The sequence below is a fragment of the Cynara cardunculus genome (genome assembly GCF_001531365.2).
Source record: "Cynara cardunculus var. scolymus isolate 2C chromosome LG 3, CcrdV1, whole genome shotgun sequence".
NCBI lineage: Eukaryota > Viridiplantae > Streptophyta > Magnoliopsida > Asterales > Asteraceae > Cynara > Cynara cardunculus.
Genome location: NC_037530.1, coordinates 12,910,521 through 12,930,252, shown reverse-complemented (window position 1 = coordinate 12,930,252; position 19,732 = coordinate 12,910,521). Strand labels below are relative to the sequence as shown.

Below are 19,732 nucleotides of genomic sequence, written 5' to 3'. Positions count from 1 at the left end.
TATACTTTTGACAGTGTGGCCTCACAGTTACAATACATGGGAATAGAGGGAGTCGGTCGAGGCCATAAATGGATATTTGTCAACAAATGTCTAATCCATTCGGCCTCTTTGCCCGCTGTCGCTAGAGCAATGAGTTCGGCTTCCCCAGGATTTGATGCAGTAGGCGATTCGTTTATGAACAGCGATCAAAAACGAATATAGAGCAGAATTTATGTAGAAAACAGTAGAGAGAAAGTATAACTCGGGTGCAGAAATCAATGGAGAGGAAATCAGAATTTTCTGTGTGTTGTGCTACGACTTCAACCTAGTATAAATATCGGGTGAAACCCTAAATGAACCCACGATTTTCTCCTAAAATCGAAGATAATGGTGAGAAAAATACTCAACTGACCATTATCTCTAAGGCCAAGTCAAATTCGGATTAATTTCAAATTAAAATTAATAATTATCCAAATTAAAACTGAGAATTATATTTCTTCACACGAATTTTTATCAAAAGGATGCTTGGAGCTCGGGGCGAGGCTCCTTCTTCTCCAATGCGGCCTGCGCCCCCTCGCACCATTTTCGCGAATCCCGCCCCCGCGCTTAATGTTATTCAACTTTTGATGGAAAAAAAATGTTTGCCAACATTAACTGAATCTTCAATCGATGATAGTCTTTGATGCTTCAATGTCTACCATGTTATATTGATGCAAATGATTTTGTATAAAATTCACATCGTCTGAAATCCATTGCTGCAAATAGTTTTTGTAAATACAAGAATATTTCACATGGCTCTAAATAACTTGTTATGGCTTCAAGGCTTGGGTTCACCGCCACGTTAATCTCCATGGCTCCACTCTAAGGCTTGGTTTGCATTATGGCATGTTACGACACGTTATGGCACGTTACGACACGTTATTTTGTAAAGTATGGGTTACTTTAAAATATAACTTGAGGGATAAATGATAATTATGTAGAGACTTAACACTTAAATAAAACAAAAGAAAAAAAACATAAATAGGTAAATCTGACAAGTCACTCGCTGATTTAATGGGTGTATTTTACTTTTAGTCAATTTGACAAATATCGGAAAGTAAGAAGTTTAAAACTTTGTATGACAACCAATTCCTTGAAAAAAGATTCCAACAAAAACCAAATTCGTAATTTTCTTGGTAGTTTTGGTGAATGGCTTAATGTTATTTTAGTCCATTTTGAAATAAGTATTTGTCAAATGCTAACACTAGTCGTGTAGGGTGTGTTTGGTACTTTGGACAGGGTAGGACAGGACATGACATAACACAATTGTCCTATGTTTGGTGTGGCCTTATGTGGGACTAAGTAGAACTAACTAGGACACGGGTGGGACACGGTAGTTCACCCTTACCCCCTCGAACTAAATGGAACAAGAAATATTTGACCACTCTACCCTCTCAAAACCTAATACGCAAACACACCCTTCTTCCCATTCACAAAAGCGTCCGCCTCCATCGCTTCTACCTTCTCCTTCATCAATCGGCGGCAAAAATGCTTCATTAATCGGTGGCAGAATCTTGGTCTACATTCTCCTTCATCTCATTGACTCGTTCTACCTTTTCCTTTCTCCATACTCTCACGTAATCGATCTCTTCTCTCCTTCATAGTCCGCTCATCTGTGTGTAGAAGAAGTCGACAATATCGATTTAGAAGAACTCGACAGTATCGATTTAGAAGAACTCGCCTATCTGCTTCAATCGATCTTGCTATTGATTTTTGTTTGTTGTTTTGTATCGATTGCTGTTTTGTATCGATTTAGAAGAACTCGTCTCATCTGTTATAATCGATTTTGCTACTAATTTATGTTTGTTATTTGGATCGAATGCTATTTCTACTGTTTTGCTATTTCAATCTAAAAACAAAAACCCTTAATTTGTATCAATTGTTGTTTTGCTATGTGAATACATCTCATTTTTTTTCCTACTGATTTATATTTGTTGTTTTGGATCAATTGCTGTGTTTTGGTGTTTTGCTATTTCAATCTAAAAACAAAACCCTTAATATGTATCGATTGTTGTTTGTTATGTGACTACATCTCATCTTTTTGCTACTGATTTATGTTTGTTGTTTTGCTACTGTTTTACTATTTCAATCTAAAAACAAAAACCCTTAATTTGTATCAATTGTTGTTTTGCTATGTGACTTCATCTCATTTTTTTTATGTAGAATGGACCGGAACCATCTAATTGTAGTTGTTAAAGTGTTGAAAGCTTACATCGATTTGCTCATACTTTTGGTCAATTTTGCAAATTGGTTAATTGAATATGAACAAAGACATGATCGGAAGAGAACTTTAAGACAAAGACCATTCATTAGATTGCAAATTAGATCGATAGAGATCCAACGCATCACACGTGAAAATGACATTATTTGTGTAAATGAGTTGTGAATGGATAGGAATGCATTTGCTATTTTGTGTGAGTTGCTAAAAACACGTGGTGGACTATTAGATGATGGTAACATGACAATTGAAGAACGTGCTAATACTAAGGAATTGAACGTGCCTTTGACTACTCCTTCTAATGGCGCTTTTGCATCCTTCATTCGACAAGACGTAAAACATCATCTAAAAAACAGAAGAGAAAAGTTGGTGCTTCTGAATATGAAATGAAGCTGATTGAGAAGGGGTTGAATTCGTTATCCGAGGAAATGGGTAAGTTGGTATCAGTTGTTGGTACTCCGGGTTTACAAACTATGCCCAATGAGTTAACCAACATGGGTTTTGATGATGATCAGGTTATTGCTATTAGCATGTATTTTGCCGATAACCCGATTCAACTACATCTATGGAATAGCATTAATGCTACTTTGAAGCCAAAATTTGTGAGGACCATCTTAAAGAAGTTAGACATGTGATGTTGGTTGGTAAACATTTGATCTTTTGTGTTTAAGTCTTTTGGTACACAATTGTAAACATTTGATCTTTTGTGTTTAGGTCTTTTGGTAAACATTTCAAGTTTTGTGTTGTTGAACATGATGTTTAAATTTTTTTGATTTATGAATGTGAGTTTTTTATTAATATTGATTTTGGAATTTTTTTTGTATTCTTAAATAGTATTTGTTAACATTTATATTGATTATTTAGTGAAAAAAATACTAAACAGCTCACTGGGGGTAAATTGGTCATTTTTACCGGTTCTGTCCTGTCATGTCTTACCAAACGCTGAAGCTGTCCTGTCCTGTCATGTCCTGTCCTGTCTGCATACCAAACGCACCTGTATGGATTGTTGTTATAGCTTGATTTGCGCCAGTCTCATACCGCTTCTTTTTTACAAAGCATACAGGAGACTTTTTTCTTTTTGACAATAGGGTTATATTTAACTTTCAAGCTCACATCAGTACTTCAGTAGTTGAAAACGTATTGAGGCTTTAAAGGCAATATGGAAGTTATCAGGAGTTATTTAGTGTATATTCACAGGTAGGATTCTTCCTAGACTGCATTGAAGGCATTGTCATGTTGATTAAACACATGTTGTATTGACAAAATATTTTGCGGGAAGGAGAGAAGTTTCAATATCATATATGATTAAAACACATGTTGCACTGAGAACACATGGATGCTTAATCATATATGATTAAACACACCCAAAGGAGTGTAATCATATATGATTAAACACGCTCAAAAGAGTGTAATCATATATGATATTGAAACTTCTTGCCTTCTCGTAAAATGTTTAACTTCTGACATGATCATTCCTTTATCTCTCTCTCTCTCTCTCTCTATATATATATATATATATATATATAGAAAGAACTAAAACCCTTGAATTTCATTATTGGAGAGGTCTCCTATTTATACAAATACTAGGCCTTATAATATAGGCAATGATCTTAGTTAAACCAGGAGAATATACAAGAGATATTCACAAAATCAAACAAGATCACAAAGAGATTTACTCGAAATATACATAGATATCCTATTATACCCCTACAATCGAAGCAGAGGAGGGTAAACATTGAGACTGTCTCGAAAGTCATCAAAAAGAAGGCGTGGAAGACCTTTGGTGAAGATATCAGCGACTTGGTATCGTGAAGGGACATGCATAACTCGAACTTGACCACGAGCAACCTTTTCTCGTACAAAATGAATATCCCTCTCTATATGTTTCGTATGTTGGTGTTGATGGGGTTGCTGGAAAGATAGATGGCACTGACATTGTCACATTAGACCAAGGTGGCTTTTGAGATGGAGCAATGCGGTTCCAGTAAGAGTTTTCTAAGCCAACATGATTCAGAAACAACATCAGCAACCGCTCGATATTCAGCCTCGGCGCTAGACAGAGAAAGCATGGTTGTTGTTTAGAAGACCAAGAAAGTAGGTTGTCGGCAAGAAAAATGCAATAGCCGCTTGTAGTGTGTTGAGTGTCCGAACAATTGTTGGCGAATTGTCTTAGTCCGATTGTGGCGTGAGGCGTGGATCGGGTCAACATACGTATTGGAGTGCAGTCTAAGTCATCAAGTTTAAATATGAGATAATTATCTATTCCTAAAAGAGTGGGTTTCCTTTAGATAATCATGTGGTTTAAACTAAAAAGAATCCTAGATATATACAAACGTGTTGGATTCTGTATATATATATATATATATATACCGTGTAGGGTAGGGATTGAATGTAATTCATTGAAGTTTTGAGTTATAGTTCCTTCAATAAAAGTTCTTACGAGTCAGGCAACATTATTTGTGTTCTACTTTCTGTTTTTCTTTAATTGGTATCAGAGCAAGGGCAAAACAATTTGCAGCCGACGATATCAGGAGGAGGAGCTCCGCAGCCGCCCGCGAAGGAACCAACATCATTGATGTTTCAATTCCCAATATTAATGTCAACAAACTATACTATATGGAGGATGCGTATGGAGGTACTTCTCGGTATTCACGGTGTCTGGAAGGTGGTCGATCCAGGTTTAGATGATGCCAAGAAGAACAATATCGTGAAAGGGCTCTTGTTCCAGTCCATACGAGAAGATATAATTCTACAAATCGGAAATCTGAAGACTGCGAGGGAGATGTGGGATGCAATTAAGACACATAATCTGGGGGCTGATCGCGTGAAGGAGGCGAGACTCTAGACCTTAACTGCTGACTTCGAAAGCATGAAGATGACAGAGAATGGTACGTTAGATGATTATGCTGCAAAAATATCGATAATTGCTTCAAAAGCAGCTACACTAGGAGAGGTCATGGCAGGGAAAAAAACTCGTACAGAAGTTCCTCACAAGCCTCCCCAAGCGCTTTCTTCACATTGTTGCAGCCCTCGAGCAAGTACTAGATCTTAAAACCATTGGTTTTGAGGACGTGGTAAGAAGATTAAAGACATATGAAGAAAGGATCAAAGGAGAGGATAAAGTGATTGAAACACAAGGAAAACTGCTTTACTCTAAACCTGAGTCCTCACACAAAAACCGAGATTCATCTAGAGGGAGAGGTCGTGGTTCAAGCATACGAGGTCGTGGCCATGGACGGGGTAACACCCAAAACCATGGTTACCTAGAACCTCCTAAAAACCGAGAAGATCAAAACCAAAAAGGAAAACAACACGAACAAAGAGATCACTCAAATATCCAATGTTACCGTTGTGATAAGTACGGACACTTCGCTTCTAGATGCCCGGATCGAACCAGAAACCATGAAGCAAACCTTAAACACAAGAAGGAGATATGAATCATGAAGAAGGAACGATTTTTATGATAAATGCAATTCAAGAAATAGTGTTCTTGAACGAAGCCAAATACATCCCTCCAAAGGTCGAGCCCAATACCGATGAAGACGGAGTCTGGTACTTAGATAACGTTGCTAGTAATCATATGACCGGTAATTACTCATACTTCTCAGAATTAAATGAACGCATAACTGGAAGGGTAAGATTCGGAGACGGGTCATGCATTGGTATAAAAGGAAAGGGATCAATTTTGTTCGAAGGAAAAAATGGCAAGCAAAAATTAATGGAAGATATTTACTATATTCCATCCCTCGAGAGTAATGTAATTAGCCTCGGATAGTCTATAATATCCGGTTGTGACATCTGTATGCGAGGTGACTTCTTAACCATGCGAGATATTTATGGAAGATTGCTCATGAAAGTCCCGAGAAATGAAAACCGTCTCTATAAGATCCAATTAAAAATTGGAAAACCACATTGCTTGCAAGCCAAAATCAATGAAGAAGCATGGTTATGGCACGCACGGCTTGGTCACATCAATATTTGGTGCGGTAAACTTGATGCACAAGCTAGCTAAAGGGGTACCAGCAATCCAACATCAAGATCAACTCTGTGAATCTTGCATGGTTAGAAAACAAACGAAGCAGTCGTTTCCTAGAAAGGCCAAGTATAGAGCAACAAATATTCTCGAGATGGTTCATGGAGATATTTGTGGACCTGTTGACCCCCCACGCAAGCCGGTAACATTTATATTTTAGTACTTATTGATGATTACTCCAGATACATGTGGTCTTTTCTCTTGAAGCACAAAAGCGATGCGTCCGGAGTGATTAAAAGATTCAAAACAGTAATAGAAAAACAAACCGGTAAAGAGATCAAGACATTCCACACGGACAGAGGTGGAGAATTCACGTCACATGAATTGAACCGTTTTTGTGATGAAGAAGGGATTTCATGTATGTTAACGGCTCCTTATGCACCTCAACAAAATTGAATTGTCGAACGAAGAAACCAGACTCTACTCGAGATGACGCAGTGTCTAATGAAAGCAAAAGGTGTACCAAACTACCTTTGGGGTGAAGCAGTCCGCCATGCAATTTTCATCATAAATAGAACCCTTACACGAGCTTTGGTAGGTGTCACACCATATGAAAAATTTTATGGTGAAAAACCGAACCTTGAAGACCTAAGAGTATTTGGCTGCATTGCATATGATAGAATAGTTTCAAAGCATTTGAAGAAACTCGATGATAGGTCGAAACCACTGGTGTATCTCGGAAAGGAACCCAACTCAGGAGGATTTCATCTATTCAATCCACATGAAAATAAAATTATTATAAGCACCCATGCAGTTTGTGATGAAAACAAGGCATGGCAGTGGAATAACCTGTTAGACAAACAAGTTGAAGTTGGAGCAGGTACGTTCATGGTACAGTGGGGCGACTTGCAAGCTGTAGCACCGGATCAGTCGCCCAATACTGGACCAGGCCCAACTGCAACCGAGCAAGAACATCCCACAGATCAGGCACAAATTGCGAGGAACAGTAGCTCGTCACATACAACAGACAGCCCAGCCCGACCTGAAAATGGCCCAGATGACGAAGTGATTCCTGTACGTTGTTCAACCCGTGTATCTGTGTTACTAAGCAGGCTAAACGATTACGAACTAGATGTTGATCACTTGATGCTAACATTCAATGAGGAACCAAGGAACTTCAATGAAGCCAAAGCGAACAAGGAATGGGTCAAAGCAATGAGAGCTGAGATTTACTCGATTGAGAAGTATAATACGTGGAAATTAGTCCATCCACCTAAAGATGTTAAGCCAATTAGGTTAAGATGGTTATTCAAGATCAAGAGGAATCCAAACGGATCAATTATCAGGTACAAAGCATGTCTAGTGGCTAAAGGCTATGTATAAGAACAAGGTATTGATTTTGATGAAGTATTCGTGCCAGTAGCCCGTCTCGAGACAATAAGACTATTGATCGCTCTCGTAGCTGGTAAGGGATGGAAGATTCATCACTTGGATGTAAAAACAACATTTTTGTATGGTGATTTGAAAGAAGAAGTGTACGTTAGTCAACCTGAAGGCAATCACCAAGGGCGTGGAACCTAAAGCTTGACGACACTTTAAAGGATATGGGTTTTCAACGATGCTTGCAAGAGAATGCAGTTAATAAAAAAGTGTCTAATGGGGAATTTATTATCATCGCAGTCTATGTAGATGATCTATTTGTGACAGGGACAAGCTTGGAGTTCATAAACAAATTCAAGAGAAGGATGGCATCACAGTTTGAAATGTCAGACCTTGGTGAATTAACTTGCTACTTAGGCATTGAAGTTACACAAGACATAGACTGTGTAAAAGTTAAAAAAGAATGTTATGCCATGAAAATCCTAAATGAGCAGGTATGTAGGACCATAATGCAACCCAATGTCCTATGGAGCCAGGGCTAAAGTTTTCGAAAGCTGCAGATGAGCTAGAAGTTGAAGCTACCCATTATCGAAAACTAGTAGGTTACTTACGTTTTCTCTTGCATACACGTCCAGATTTAGCATACGCGGTTGGGGTTGTTAGCCGTTATATGCAAAACCCAAGAAAATCTCACGCACGTTCCATCAAACAAATTCTTCGTTATCTACGTGGGACAACGTCCTTTGGGATAAAATACGAATGATGCAAAGATTTGAAACTGCTAGGATACAGTGACAACAATCATAATATTGATATAGACGATGGGAGAAGTACAACGAGACATGTTTTCTACCTTGGTAACTCACCTATCACTTGATGCTCTCAGAAGCAAGACACAGTGGCGTTATCCTCATGCGAAGCAGAATTTATGGCAGCCACTGCAGCTACGTGTCAAGCAATATGGCTGAGGGAGTTATTGGTTGAGCTGATAGGAATGAAGAAACAGAAGGTGATGATTCGTATAGACAACAAATCAGCAATTGCTCTGTCGAAAAATCCAGTCTTTCATGGTAGGAGCAAACATATTCACACTTGTTATCACTTTATTCGAGAACGTGTTGAAAATGAACAAGTGATAGTTGAACATGTTTCCGGGGACAAGCAACGAGCAGATCCTCTAACGAAGGCTTTGGCACGTATAAGGTTTGCAGAGATGAGATCATTGCTTGGTGTGCAAGAATTACCCTCCACTCAGACATTCAGGGGGTGATTGTTGGTGATTGTGACCTAAGGCGTGGATCGGGTCAACATACGATATTGGAGTGCAGTCCAAGTCATCAAGTTTAAATATGAGATAATTATCTATTCCTAAAAGAGTGGGTTTCTTTTAGATAATTATGTGGTTTAAACTAAAAAGAATCCTAGATATATACAAACGTGTTGGGTTCTGTATATATATATACCGTGTAGGGTTGGGATTGAATGTAATTTATTGAAGTTCTGAGTTATAGTTTCTTCAATAAAAGTTCTTGCGAGTCAGGCAACATTATTTGTGTTCTACTTTCTGTTTTGCTTTAACAACCACCCCAATCAGCGTTAGTGAAAGAAACGAGGTTGGTGATAGAGGTTCTGTAATGATGTAGACCTAACTCAAGTATATCTTGAAGGTAGCAAAGAATTCACTTTGCTGAACTGTGTAGTTAATGTCGGTCGAGTGAAGGTAAGATATTGTAAAGCACCATTAAGGCTCTGATAGTAAGTTGGGTCGGTGAAAGGAGCACTAGAATCAGTACCCAACTTGGCCTTGGTGTTAACGAGAGTGGGAACCGGTTTACAAAATATCATACCTGGTTTTTCAATGATCTCGAGAGCATACGTCCATTGAGATAGAAATAGACCTCCAGAATGGCTGTAACGGCAATACCGAGGAAATAGCTTAAGGGGCCAAGATCCTTCATAGCAAACTCGGTAGTAAGAAGAGACATCATAGACATGTGTAGACTCTCTAAAGAATCCGTGAGAATGATATCGTCAACATATAGTAATAGGTAACCAGATTGTTGCCTTTTTGATAAATGAAAAGAGAGTGAGTAAGGAGTGTGCGAATTATATTGTTGATGGCACGAATTTTCCTCTCGGCTTTACCATTTTGAGATGCTGTTTGAGGACATGAGACGCGGAATGCCATACCATTTTGGTGACAAAATTTCTTAAAAGAATAATTATCGCATTCTTTGCCATTGTCACATTGGAATTGTTTGATGGAATTGTTAAATTGTGTACGAACAAAATTACTGAAGGATGAGAAAACAAAGTAGACTTTAGATTTCCTACCGAGAGGAAACGTCCAAAGAAAATTAGAGTAATCATCAAGAAATAACACATAAAATTAGAGTAATCATCATTATATTTCTATAAAGCAAAGGTGGAGGATATTGAGGTGGTATCATGGGAATTTAGTATTCTCAAATATTGAATTGTGGTTGATTTGGTTTATCCCACATTGATAAGAGAACAAGATGTTGGAAGATGTAGTTATGTATATATCTTAAAAGGTCAAGGATACTTGAAGTTAACAAAGTTGATTGGCTAACTATGCTACATTTGCCTCCAAGTAATGGATTAAAGTGAATCGATATATCAATATATATATATATATATATATATATATATATGTGTGTGTGTGTGTGTGTGTGTGTGTTTGTGTTTGTGTTTGTGTGTGGATTATGATTTGGCAACATGAGGTTTTAGTATTCTCAAATATTAGAATATGGTTGAGTTTTATCATCCCACGTTGATGATAAGGTGCAAGATTGGAACTAGGGAATGAGTATATGAAATGAGGGATGAGTGCTTGTGCGTCAACTCATGAGGTTGCCTCAATTTAGTCTATCCTATTTTTGCAAATATATATGTATACATAGAGAGAGGGAAGATCTTTTGTTAACCAAAAAGATAGTATTTACTTTGTGAACTCGTTGGACCAATTAAAATCATGCTTTAGTTATGGTTACTTCAAATGTTGGTGTCAATAATCAAGGGTACAAATATAATTTTCATTTGTAAGTAACTTTATTGTATTAAATGGAATGCTATAAAAAGTAATTGCTTATTTTTACGGATGATAATTATATCATCCTTTCAAGATTCTCAATGATTATGTTCAATTAATTTAAATGATAGATGATCAAAATGAACATAGTATCATTTAACATATTGATTCGGATGATTTATTCGTTTATGGTATATTGATTATTAATACACAAATAATCAATCAAAGGTTCATTAGTGAACAATTTTCATAACTACTGACTTTTGTTACTTATCAAATAAATGTTCATTGATGAACTAATAAACTGTTCTTAAGTGAACAAATAAAATGTGATTGATTATGGAGTCAAAACGATGAACGAGAGATTTTCGGGAACGAAATTTGGTGCACAATAAAAACTCCTGACTTTTGCAATTTTACCTTGTTCACTATTGTTTGTTACAACATACCATGCGTTCATTTTACTATTATTACAAAAGTGCCATTGATATTTTAGTCCGTAGATTGAATGAATTAGTGGTCATGATTGATTCATGTAGTTAACACAAAATATATGGTTAACAAACGAACCAACCCCTATACACACGCACACACACTTGGGATCATGTAACACCAAACTGTTTTCATGAGACTCGTGACATCACTCGTTAGTTTTTTACACTTGAAATTTTACAACAAAACACTGTGAAGGTAACCTTCACAGTGTTTTTGTTGTGAAGGTTCAGATTTATTTTACCTTCACAACGTTTTGATGTGAAATTTCAAGTGTAAAAACGTGTTCTCACGTGTATCACGAAAACATGCTGGTATCACATGAACCCAACCCTATATACGCACACACATATATGTATGTATGTATGTATGTATGTATATAGCCAAAGGTTATTTTGAGAAGTGATAAATATTTGAGAAGTAAAGAAGTGATCCTACCCCTTCATACAGTCAAGATCAGATTTGACTGGTCCGTAATTATGGCTTTGACTTGTCACTAATTACGGATTTTGACTAATCAAAATTATGGCAAAGAAAAAATAAAGAGGGTAGTTTCATAATTTTTATAAATAGACGGCAAACAGGTTCATATATGAACTTATGTGATTCACATATAAACTATTGAAAAATGATGATTTTGTGAGAAAATGCTTGGATTTTCAATGATTTTATAAAATTTAGTTAATTTTATACTATAAAATCTGAGTTTGGTAAGATTTGGACAAAGTTTGGTTAAGAAATGATGGAAATTGAAGGTTTTAGTGTTGAAAAGTCAAGTTTCAGTACTGTTTTGTAAAATTCATATAAAATCATACAAAAATCGTATAAGGATGATTCCATTGGCATTTTAAACATATGAATGTCTAGTTTTTTTTTTATCTTTAGACATCATAATGTAATTTCAGATTTAAGATAGGTAAAAGTGCACTTTGTACAGTGTTGTCAAATTGAATTTTGACAGCCTGTGTAGCTGTTGTTTTGTAAAAATTGTAAAAAATCATATAAAATTCATATGAATGTGTAATTGGTATCATTGAAAATTTAGAAGAGTCTAATTTAATTCATCTTTTGAAGTCAAAGTGTGATTTTGAGTTTAAATAGGGTAAAACAGGGTTTAAAAACGGTGTTGTAACATAGAACCAAAGTTAGAAAAGTCAAACCATTATGGGGTTAGAATGTGCTAGTATGGTACAATGCTTAATGTATTGGGATGTACGTATTCTAGGTAGTATTGTTGGGGACTCTTCGTGAGTGATTTGACTTCAAATCATGGAGTTGGGACGGAACCTCCGGTTTGACGCTCAGTTGAGACTATATTTGCACTGCGAGTTAAATTTATTACTTGTTCATATACTTATTTATTTATATATATATATATATATATATAAATATATATATATATATAGATATATGTGTGTGTGTGTGTGAGTGTGTGTTTTCTTTGTATTATACCTTGATATAAGTCCTCTGCTCTTGGTTTGGCATTTGTATGTTCCTTTGGTGTCGGTTCCTGTCTCATGCGTTGTTTGCAATGTCGGTCGTTTCCTAGATCCGGCATTCCTTTGTACATGTTTTATTGGCCTCTTGGATTACCGTGAGTATGGGTACTACTTTTTACGGTATGCCTAAGATCGGTGTATGTCGACAGCCTGAGGAGACGGAGGACGGGTGAGACAACTGGTTCGTCGTACTCATTGGCTAGTGGATAGGAGGTGGCATGAGTACATGATTTGGCACGTACCTAGAAGGAGAAGTGGTGCATTGACTCTTGATATCTTGATTGTTATGTACGTTGTATGTGATATGGATATTGGGATGTTTACTATGGATACGTTCAACGCACTCGGTGCGAGATATATGATTCTTGTTTGTTATGTATTAATCGGTTATTATGTTCTTGATTCACTTGGCTCATGCTCGTATGTTGGTATTTATGTTTGGTTCTTGGGTATTTGGGCAGTCTATTCGATAGCTCACATATACAGGATTGGGTATGCTTGTTTGGTTTTCTTTACGTTATATTGGTTTCTTACAATTGGTTCAAGTTCCATTTTCCTTAAATATATAAAATAATCACCATATAACCATGTTAATCTATTCCACTCATTGAGCAATCGCTTACCCGTGGATTATTCAACATTTTACAGGAAAGTTAAGTGAATTAATAAGGGGAAAGACAAGTTGGTGTGCTTTGGGTTAAGATCGAGACGTTGAATAGCACTTAAGGTATATGTAGTTATATATATATATATATATATAATATATATATGTATATATTAGTATTCAGGTAGATATGTCCACGATCATATCGTAATAGTTATCATTTTGGGTTGTATTTAGTTTTCGTTGGTTGGTTTAATTTCCGAAAAGTTTTTGGGTTGAAAACAGGTTTAACACAAAAATTTAAAACGTGCATTTCCATGGTTGGTTTAAAAATGAATGTCCCATATTTTGGAAGTTAAAACTGATTAAGTGGAGTTTTAATTCATTAAGTGGTGCTTGCTTTCGTAACTGTGATATATAGCCTTAGAAAAATATAGCAAAAAACAAGTGACCAAACTCCAATACCACTTGTTGGTATCCGTTATTCAAAACCATATAACTATGATATCAAGGATCAACACTGCACGGGTTATAAGGGCCCAATTGCAAGCCTTGAGACGAGAGTTTGAAGTACTACAAATGAAGGAAGAGGAGAAGGTGAATGAGTACTTTGCTCAGACATTAACGATTGCAAATAAGATGAAAGCTCATGGTGAGAAGGTGGAACAAGTCATGATCATTGAGATCAATGACTTCCAGATTTGACTATGTGGTATGTTCGGTAGAGGAGTCTAATGATTTGGACCAGCTCACCATAGACGAGCTTCAAAGCAACTTGTTAGTTCATGAACAAAGAATGAACATCCATGTTAGCTATAGAAGCAACGAGCAAGCTTTGAATGTCTCATACGAGGGTGGAAGAGGAAGAGGTGGTCGAACCGTTTTTCGAGGCAGAGGCAGAGGCAGACAAGGTTTCAACAAAAGCAATTGTGGAGTGCTACAAATGTCATAAACTAGGACCCTTCCAATATGAATGTCCTAGTTGGGAAAAAGGAGCTCACTATGTCGAAGTAAATTCGGAGGAAGAAATGTTATTGATGTCTCAAACTGATTTTGAAGAACCAAAATAATCAATGTGGTTTCTCGACTCGGGTTGCAGCAATCACATGACCAGTGATAAGCACTGGTTTCTCCACCTCGATGAGTCCTTTAGACAGACCATGAAGCTTGGTAACGACACTAGAATGGCTGCAACGTGGTCCTATCACACCTGAGTCAAACAACCATAAAAGGTATTTACTGACTTTTACGGATGATTACAGCAGAAAGTTAAGTTGTGAGACTTGATTTTTGAACCTTAAATCAGAAGCATTTGCTATGTATAAAAGGTTTGAAAGTTTAGTCGAGAGGGAAACTGGAAATGTTATATGTTGTCTCCGAACTGACAGAGGAGGAGAGTTTACTTCCTTCGATTTCAGCGAATATTGCAACTCTAATGGTAAAGTGGCTATGTTCATTTTAAGTTTAATTGATTTGGTACATCGGTAAGAACATCGAACCCAAGTTAAAACTTCTACTATTAAGTATTTGAATTTAACCCATCACAACGTTTAAACAAGCGGTATGACAGTGAAAGTCCTTCACAGCCGTTTGTTTCGGGCGATACAGTGTTTCATATCTCACATGTTTTCAACAAAAAAGCGCATACAATTTAAGGTATAAGTAAATCTCGGTGTTCCAAATTCGATAAATAAAACGGAACGGAACGGAACGAAACGAAGCAAATGGGCAACGTTTGAAGATTATCGATCCCTATACCTAAAAGGAAAGAAGTTGTACATAAAAAAGGTAGTCTTATTATTGTGGCTCTACTTTGGTAGGAGTAGGAGTAGGTGTAGGAGCAGTCGTGTTTTTCTTCTTCTCGCTCGCTTCCTCCATCATATCCTCCAATTTTGCTTCCATTTCATCCATCTGCAATACATATTATTTGGCATCAACCAATAATTTCATTAATTATCAAATAAACTTTGGTCTAATAATTTCAGTAATGCAATCCTTTTAGAGGTTAAAGATTGGTAAATGTATGTGAGTTTTGTTTATGTATATTAAAAAAAAAATTATTTAAATATTGGTTTTAAATTAATAATTAAATATTTAATTATTTTATATGAAATATTTTTATTAAATTATATATAAATTTAAACTATATTTTCCATGCACCAAATGAGAGCTACTCCACTCCACTCCACTCCACTAGTCCACTTGCAAAGGCAAGTGGGCTCTTTTTCCAATTTTTCATACAAAATGATATTATTTTTTAAGAAAAGAGTTGTTATCAAAGTCTATATAATATAATAGTTTTTTTAATAAATTAATTAAAATGGTAATTTCGATTACATGATTTCACTTTTTAGTTATTTCTCTTCCAAAATAACGAAAATAATCCTAAGTCCACAATTGATAGGTCCACAATTTATGGGACGATCAAAGTGTAGAAAAAAGAAAATTTTACATATTTGGTTTTTGTAATAAGAGAGCTAATTCAGAAACCTTTTCTTTAAGCACTTTGACAACTCCGTAAATTACAGGTCTGTCAATTACGAACTTATGGTTATTTTTGTTATTTTGAAAGATAAATGACTAAAAGATAAAACTCACTGTAAAAATTAAATGAACTATTAAATTTCCTTGTCAAAAATTCAGCAAGAGTAACAAGTACTCTTATTTAGACTTTTTACATTAAACTTTTGAAAAGTATTTTGTATATAAAAAAGGCTAATAGAATATTTTAAGTATCAATAAAATAATTTATTTTTTATGTTTTATTAAGTTGATCAATTTCGTTGCTAGAATTTGTTAAATCATCTAACTTCATCCTAACAACTAATTGTAACGCCGTTCGATAGTACACACAAATCTCGGTTCCTATAAAATTAAAGTCATGATAAAGTACTTTATGAGATCATCTAGAAACGATCGAGTGTCGTAAAATACCCATCTTAATGTATTGTTATCTTGTATGTGCCTCGATTAATCTCATCGGACCTTGAAGTTAGCAGTCGAAAAATCATTCAGTGGCTCTAAAAAACAGTTAAGACCAATGTGCTGAATAACCAATGTCTAACCAGCCAAGCTAAGCCAATAAGTTAGATTATTATGTTGTTGTCTTTATTTCATAAGATTTGGATGAAAGTTACCTTATCGACCATATCAGAAACTAGTTTAGCATCTTTGCCAACGGTATCGGCCATCTTTTCGACTTTTTCCAAAGTCTGTCTAAATTGGCTACCTTCCGGGAGATCATCTGCGATATCTCCAACAAAATCTTCGACTTTGTCTGCCATTTCTCCCACCCGATCTGCCACATTATCCACCGCCTCCTCTACCTTGTCGAGTTCCGCTGCCCATTCAATGATAAATCTTTATCAAACTTTCTGAATATTCCGTTTAAAAGTTATAATAGTTTTCATGTCGTAATTAACATGTTTTGTTAAGACATCTCCAACAGCTATGCTATATTTTCTATAAAATAAAGTATTAAAAGTCAAAATATCTAAAGAAATTACTCTAACTCCAACACCTACTATATTTTAGCAACTCTAACATATATTATATTATTAAAATATTCAATAAATATTAGAAAAAATATAAAATAATAATTCCTCTCTCCTCTTGTCTGTATTTTAACATACAAGATAGCATAGTTGTTAGAGGAAAAAAATGTTTAAAATCTCTCTTTTCTCTGTTTTAACATAACTATTGAAGATGCCCTTAGACATTAATTAGTCCATCACTCATGATTTTAAAAAAGTTTCTGATTATTTTTGTATCAATAAAATGGTTTGAATATTGATCAACATTTTTTTTTATTAATCTAGATATCCAACCCGCTATGCGAGCCGACTAATCCTAAGGTGACCACCTGTTTTGCAGATAGTTCGGAGTCACCGTATTTGAACCTCCGTGTCCACAAGGGGATTTTTATTCATTCTTGGATTTGAACCTAAGACCTCCTGGTACTTTGACTTTTAGAGTCAAGCTCAAACCAATCAGGCACCACCCTTGCGTTAATATTGATAAACATTAAAATCAAGTAAAAGATATCGATAGAAAGAAAAGTGGAAAATACCTTTAAATTTTGAAAAGGGCCCCCATTTATTTGTGAAAAATGGAACAACAACTGCCAAAAGAACTCCCGGAAGCCACGCCGGCCTGCACAAGTATACAAATTTATAAAACCTAACACTTAAATTTCTCATTTTGAATGATTAAATTTTTTTAGGTAAACAAGTTATTGAATTTTTAAAAATTGGTTACCAACATTCTTTTAACCCAAATAACTACATGTAATCAACTAGGAAGATTTTAAAGTAAATAAAACGTAAATCTTATGGTTCCCAAACCCTGTGCCATTCAAACCCTATTGTCGCCCCATCGTCATCCGTTCTCCACACCATCATCGCCACTATTTGCCTTGCCTCGATCTCCTTTTTGATCTATTCTTTTTCTTTCGGTTCTCCCTCTTTTACAACATTTTATTGGAGTATGTATAAACATATCAAAAAAGAGGGATAATTGAAAAACAAAAAAAATTGATCAAAAAGAGGAAGATCAATCAACGGCCCTCAACCCCAATCGAAACCGTTACTCTAACCAAATTCTAGGTTTTACATCATTTAACTTTCACTTCCCTCCATTACATTTTTCCACAGCCCCCAAGCCCAATCGAAACCGTTACCCTAACAAAAAAAAAATTTATTCAAATCAATTAAAAAAAGTTATTCGAAATCGACAAAAACACTAAAAAATCTCTCGAAATCAAACCAAGAAACTTTAAAAATTCCTCAAAACATTGTAATTAGGTTAAAAACACATCACGATTTTACAGGCCTTTAATCTACCTTAAAGATGACCCTAATGAACAAAAATCCTGAATCCGTCATTGTTCACAATTGTCATTTAGCTATTTAACTAATTTTTACAGAATATAATTGGTTTATCAACGCTAATGTTTAATTAAAAGCTAGTTTGTTAAATACCTAAATCACTTAAATATGTATTTAAAAGTATGTTTTAATGCAATTTGACATCCAAAATATGATATTTAACGGAAAATGTTGTAATTAGTTAACAGAAACTGAAAAAAATAATAATTAGGGAGTGTTTGGGTTTGCTTATAAAAACAACTTATTAACTTATTTTGGTGTCGCGCTAGTAATAAACATTTTTTTAGTGTTGTTTGGATAAACAATTTATACAGGTGTCAAACCGGTAATAAGAAGTTTTTGAAAAAATTAAATCATTCTAACTTACGATAAGTTGATAAAGACTTTTACAAAAAATCATAAATTGTTTCAAATAAGCAATTCCAATTTTGATGGATCCAACTTTTCAAGATCTAATTAAAACCCAAAAATAAATTTCTGAAATATCCATTTAATTAAAAAAAAAGAAATATTTGTAAATAAACGAACCAATTTTCAGGCAGTTGAATTCCAAAAGGTAGAAGATCTGCAACTTGATCGGCACTGTAGACTACAAACTCCCTGTTATTAATAAAATCAAGATTAATAACAATTAATTAATTATTAATAGCTTTTAATCCTTTTTTTTAATAAATAAATTCAAGATCTTCACTTACATCTTTGATCTGTTGCCATGCTGAGATGTCCGGTCATCGGAGCTGAGATATCTCCGGTTAGCTGGTGAAAAACACCCACCCGCCACCATGGATTTTGGTAGTGACAACCGAGAGGTGGTGGTTGCGACGGTGGCGGTGGTGGAGGAGGAGAGGGGATCAAATCTTTGACATGAAAGCTTATGAAAGCTGGTCAAACCACAAGTCACAAAGGATGTTGCTGCCATTAAAACTACACAAAGCTTCAAAAAAAATATCGAATCTGTTAAATAATATTTGCAGAGATGAAGATGAGAAATAAAGAATTTAAATGAAGATCGGAAAGTAGGTAGGGAGATGATGTGAAGTTGATGGCTTTATATACCGAATAAAATAAAATAAAAAATATATTATAAAAGTGGGTTAAATTATAGAAAAATTAATTAAAGCAGCTATTTCTAGATACCGGAATATCTCATATTCATTTCTTTTGTACGATTATCAGAATATTACTATATCTGTAAGCGGTAACTTCATAACTTGTAGAGGTAGCTAAAAGACAAAAAAATTCACTTTTCATTCAGGTCCGTAAGTGATACATCCATGATTTGAAAACCCTTCAGAAATTCAAAAAAATTCTAGATTCTGCTCTCTAACGCAAGTAGTACCTCAAAAAAAGTAAGGGGGGGAGGAATAGTTTTTTATATGTTAATCGTTATTTTATAAGATTGTACGGTTTTTTTATTTGAACTAAGTTATTACAAATTCGATAATATGTACGTCATCCAATATTTACTTTTACATATGTATATATTCCCTATTACACATGGATAAAATCATTCACCAAGCAATATGAAGGTAGATATATTTGGTTATGTCAGGAAAAAATGTAGCTACCCGGTCATCTTATGATTAAGATACACGATTCTTATGATAAGG

At 35.3% G+C, this 19,732-nt stretch overlaps 1 protein-coding gene across 1 annotated transcript; it reads right to left on the bottom strand.

Moving 5' to 3' along the window:
- Positions 1–14,812: 14,812 nt before the first annotated feature.
- On the bottom strand, positions 14,813–19,179 carry LOC112509643. The gene is made up of 5 exons (XM_025114711.1): positions 18,818–19,179; positions 18,651–18,722; positions 17,306–17,388; positions 16,374–16,576; positions 14,813–15,147 (listed from the first exon to the last, which is right to left on the bottom strand). Exons 1-5 carry the CDS (start codon positions 19,039–19,041, stop codon positions 15,034–15,036), a joined length of 696 nt encoding a protein of 231 aa, XP_024970479.1. The 5' UTR covers positions 19,042–19,179; the 3' UTR covers positions 14,813–15,033.
- Between the last annotated feature and the right edge of the window lie 553 nt (positions 19,180–19,732).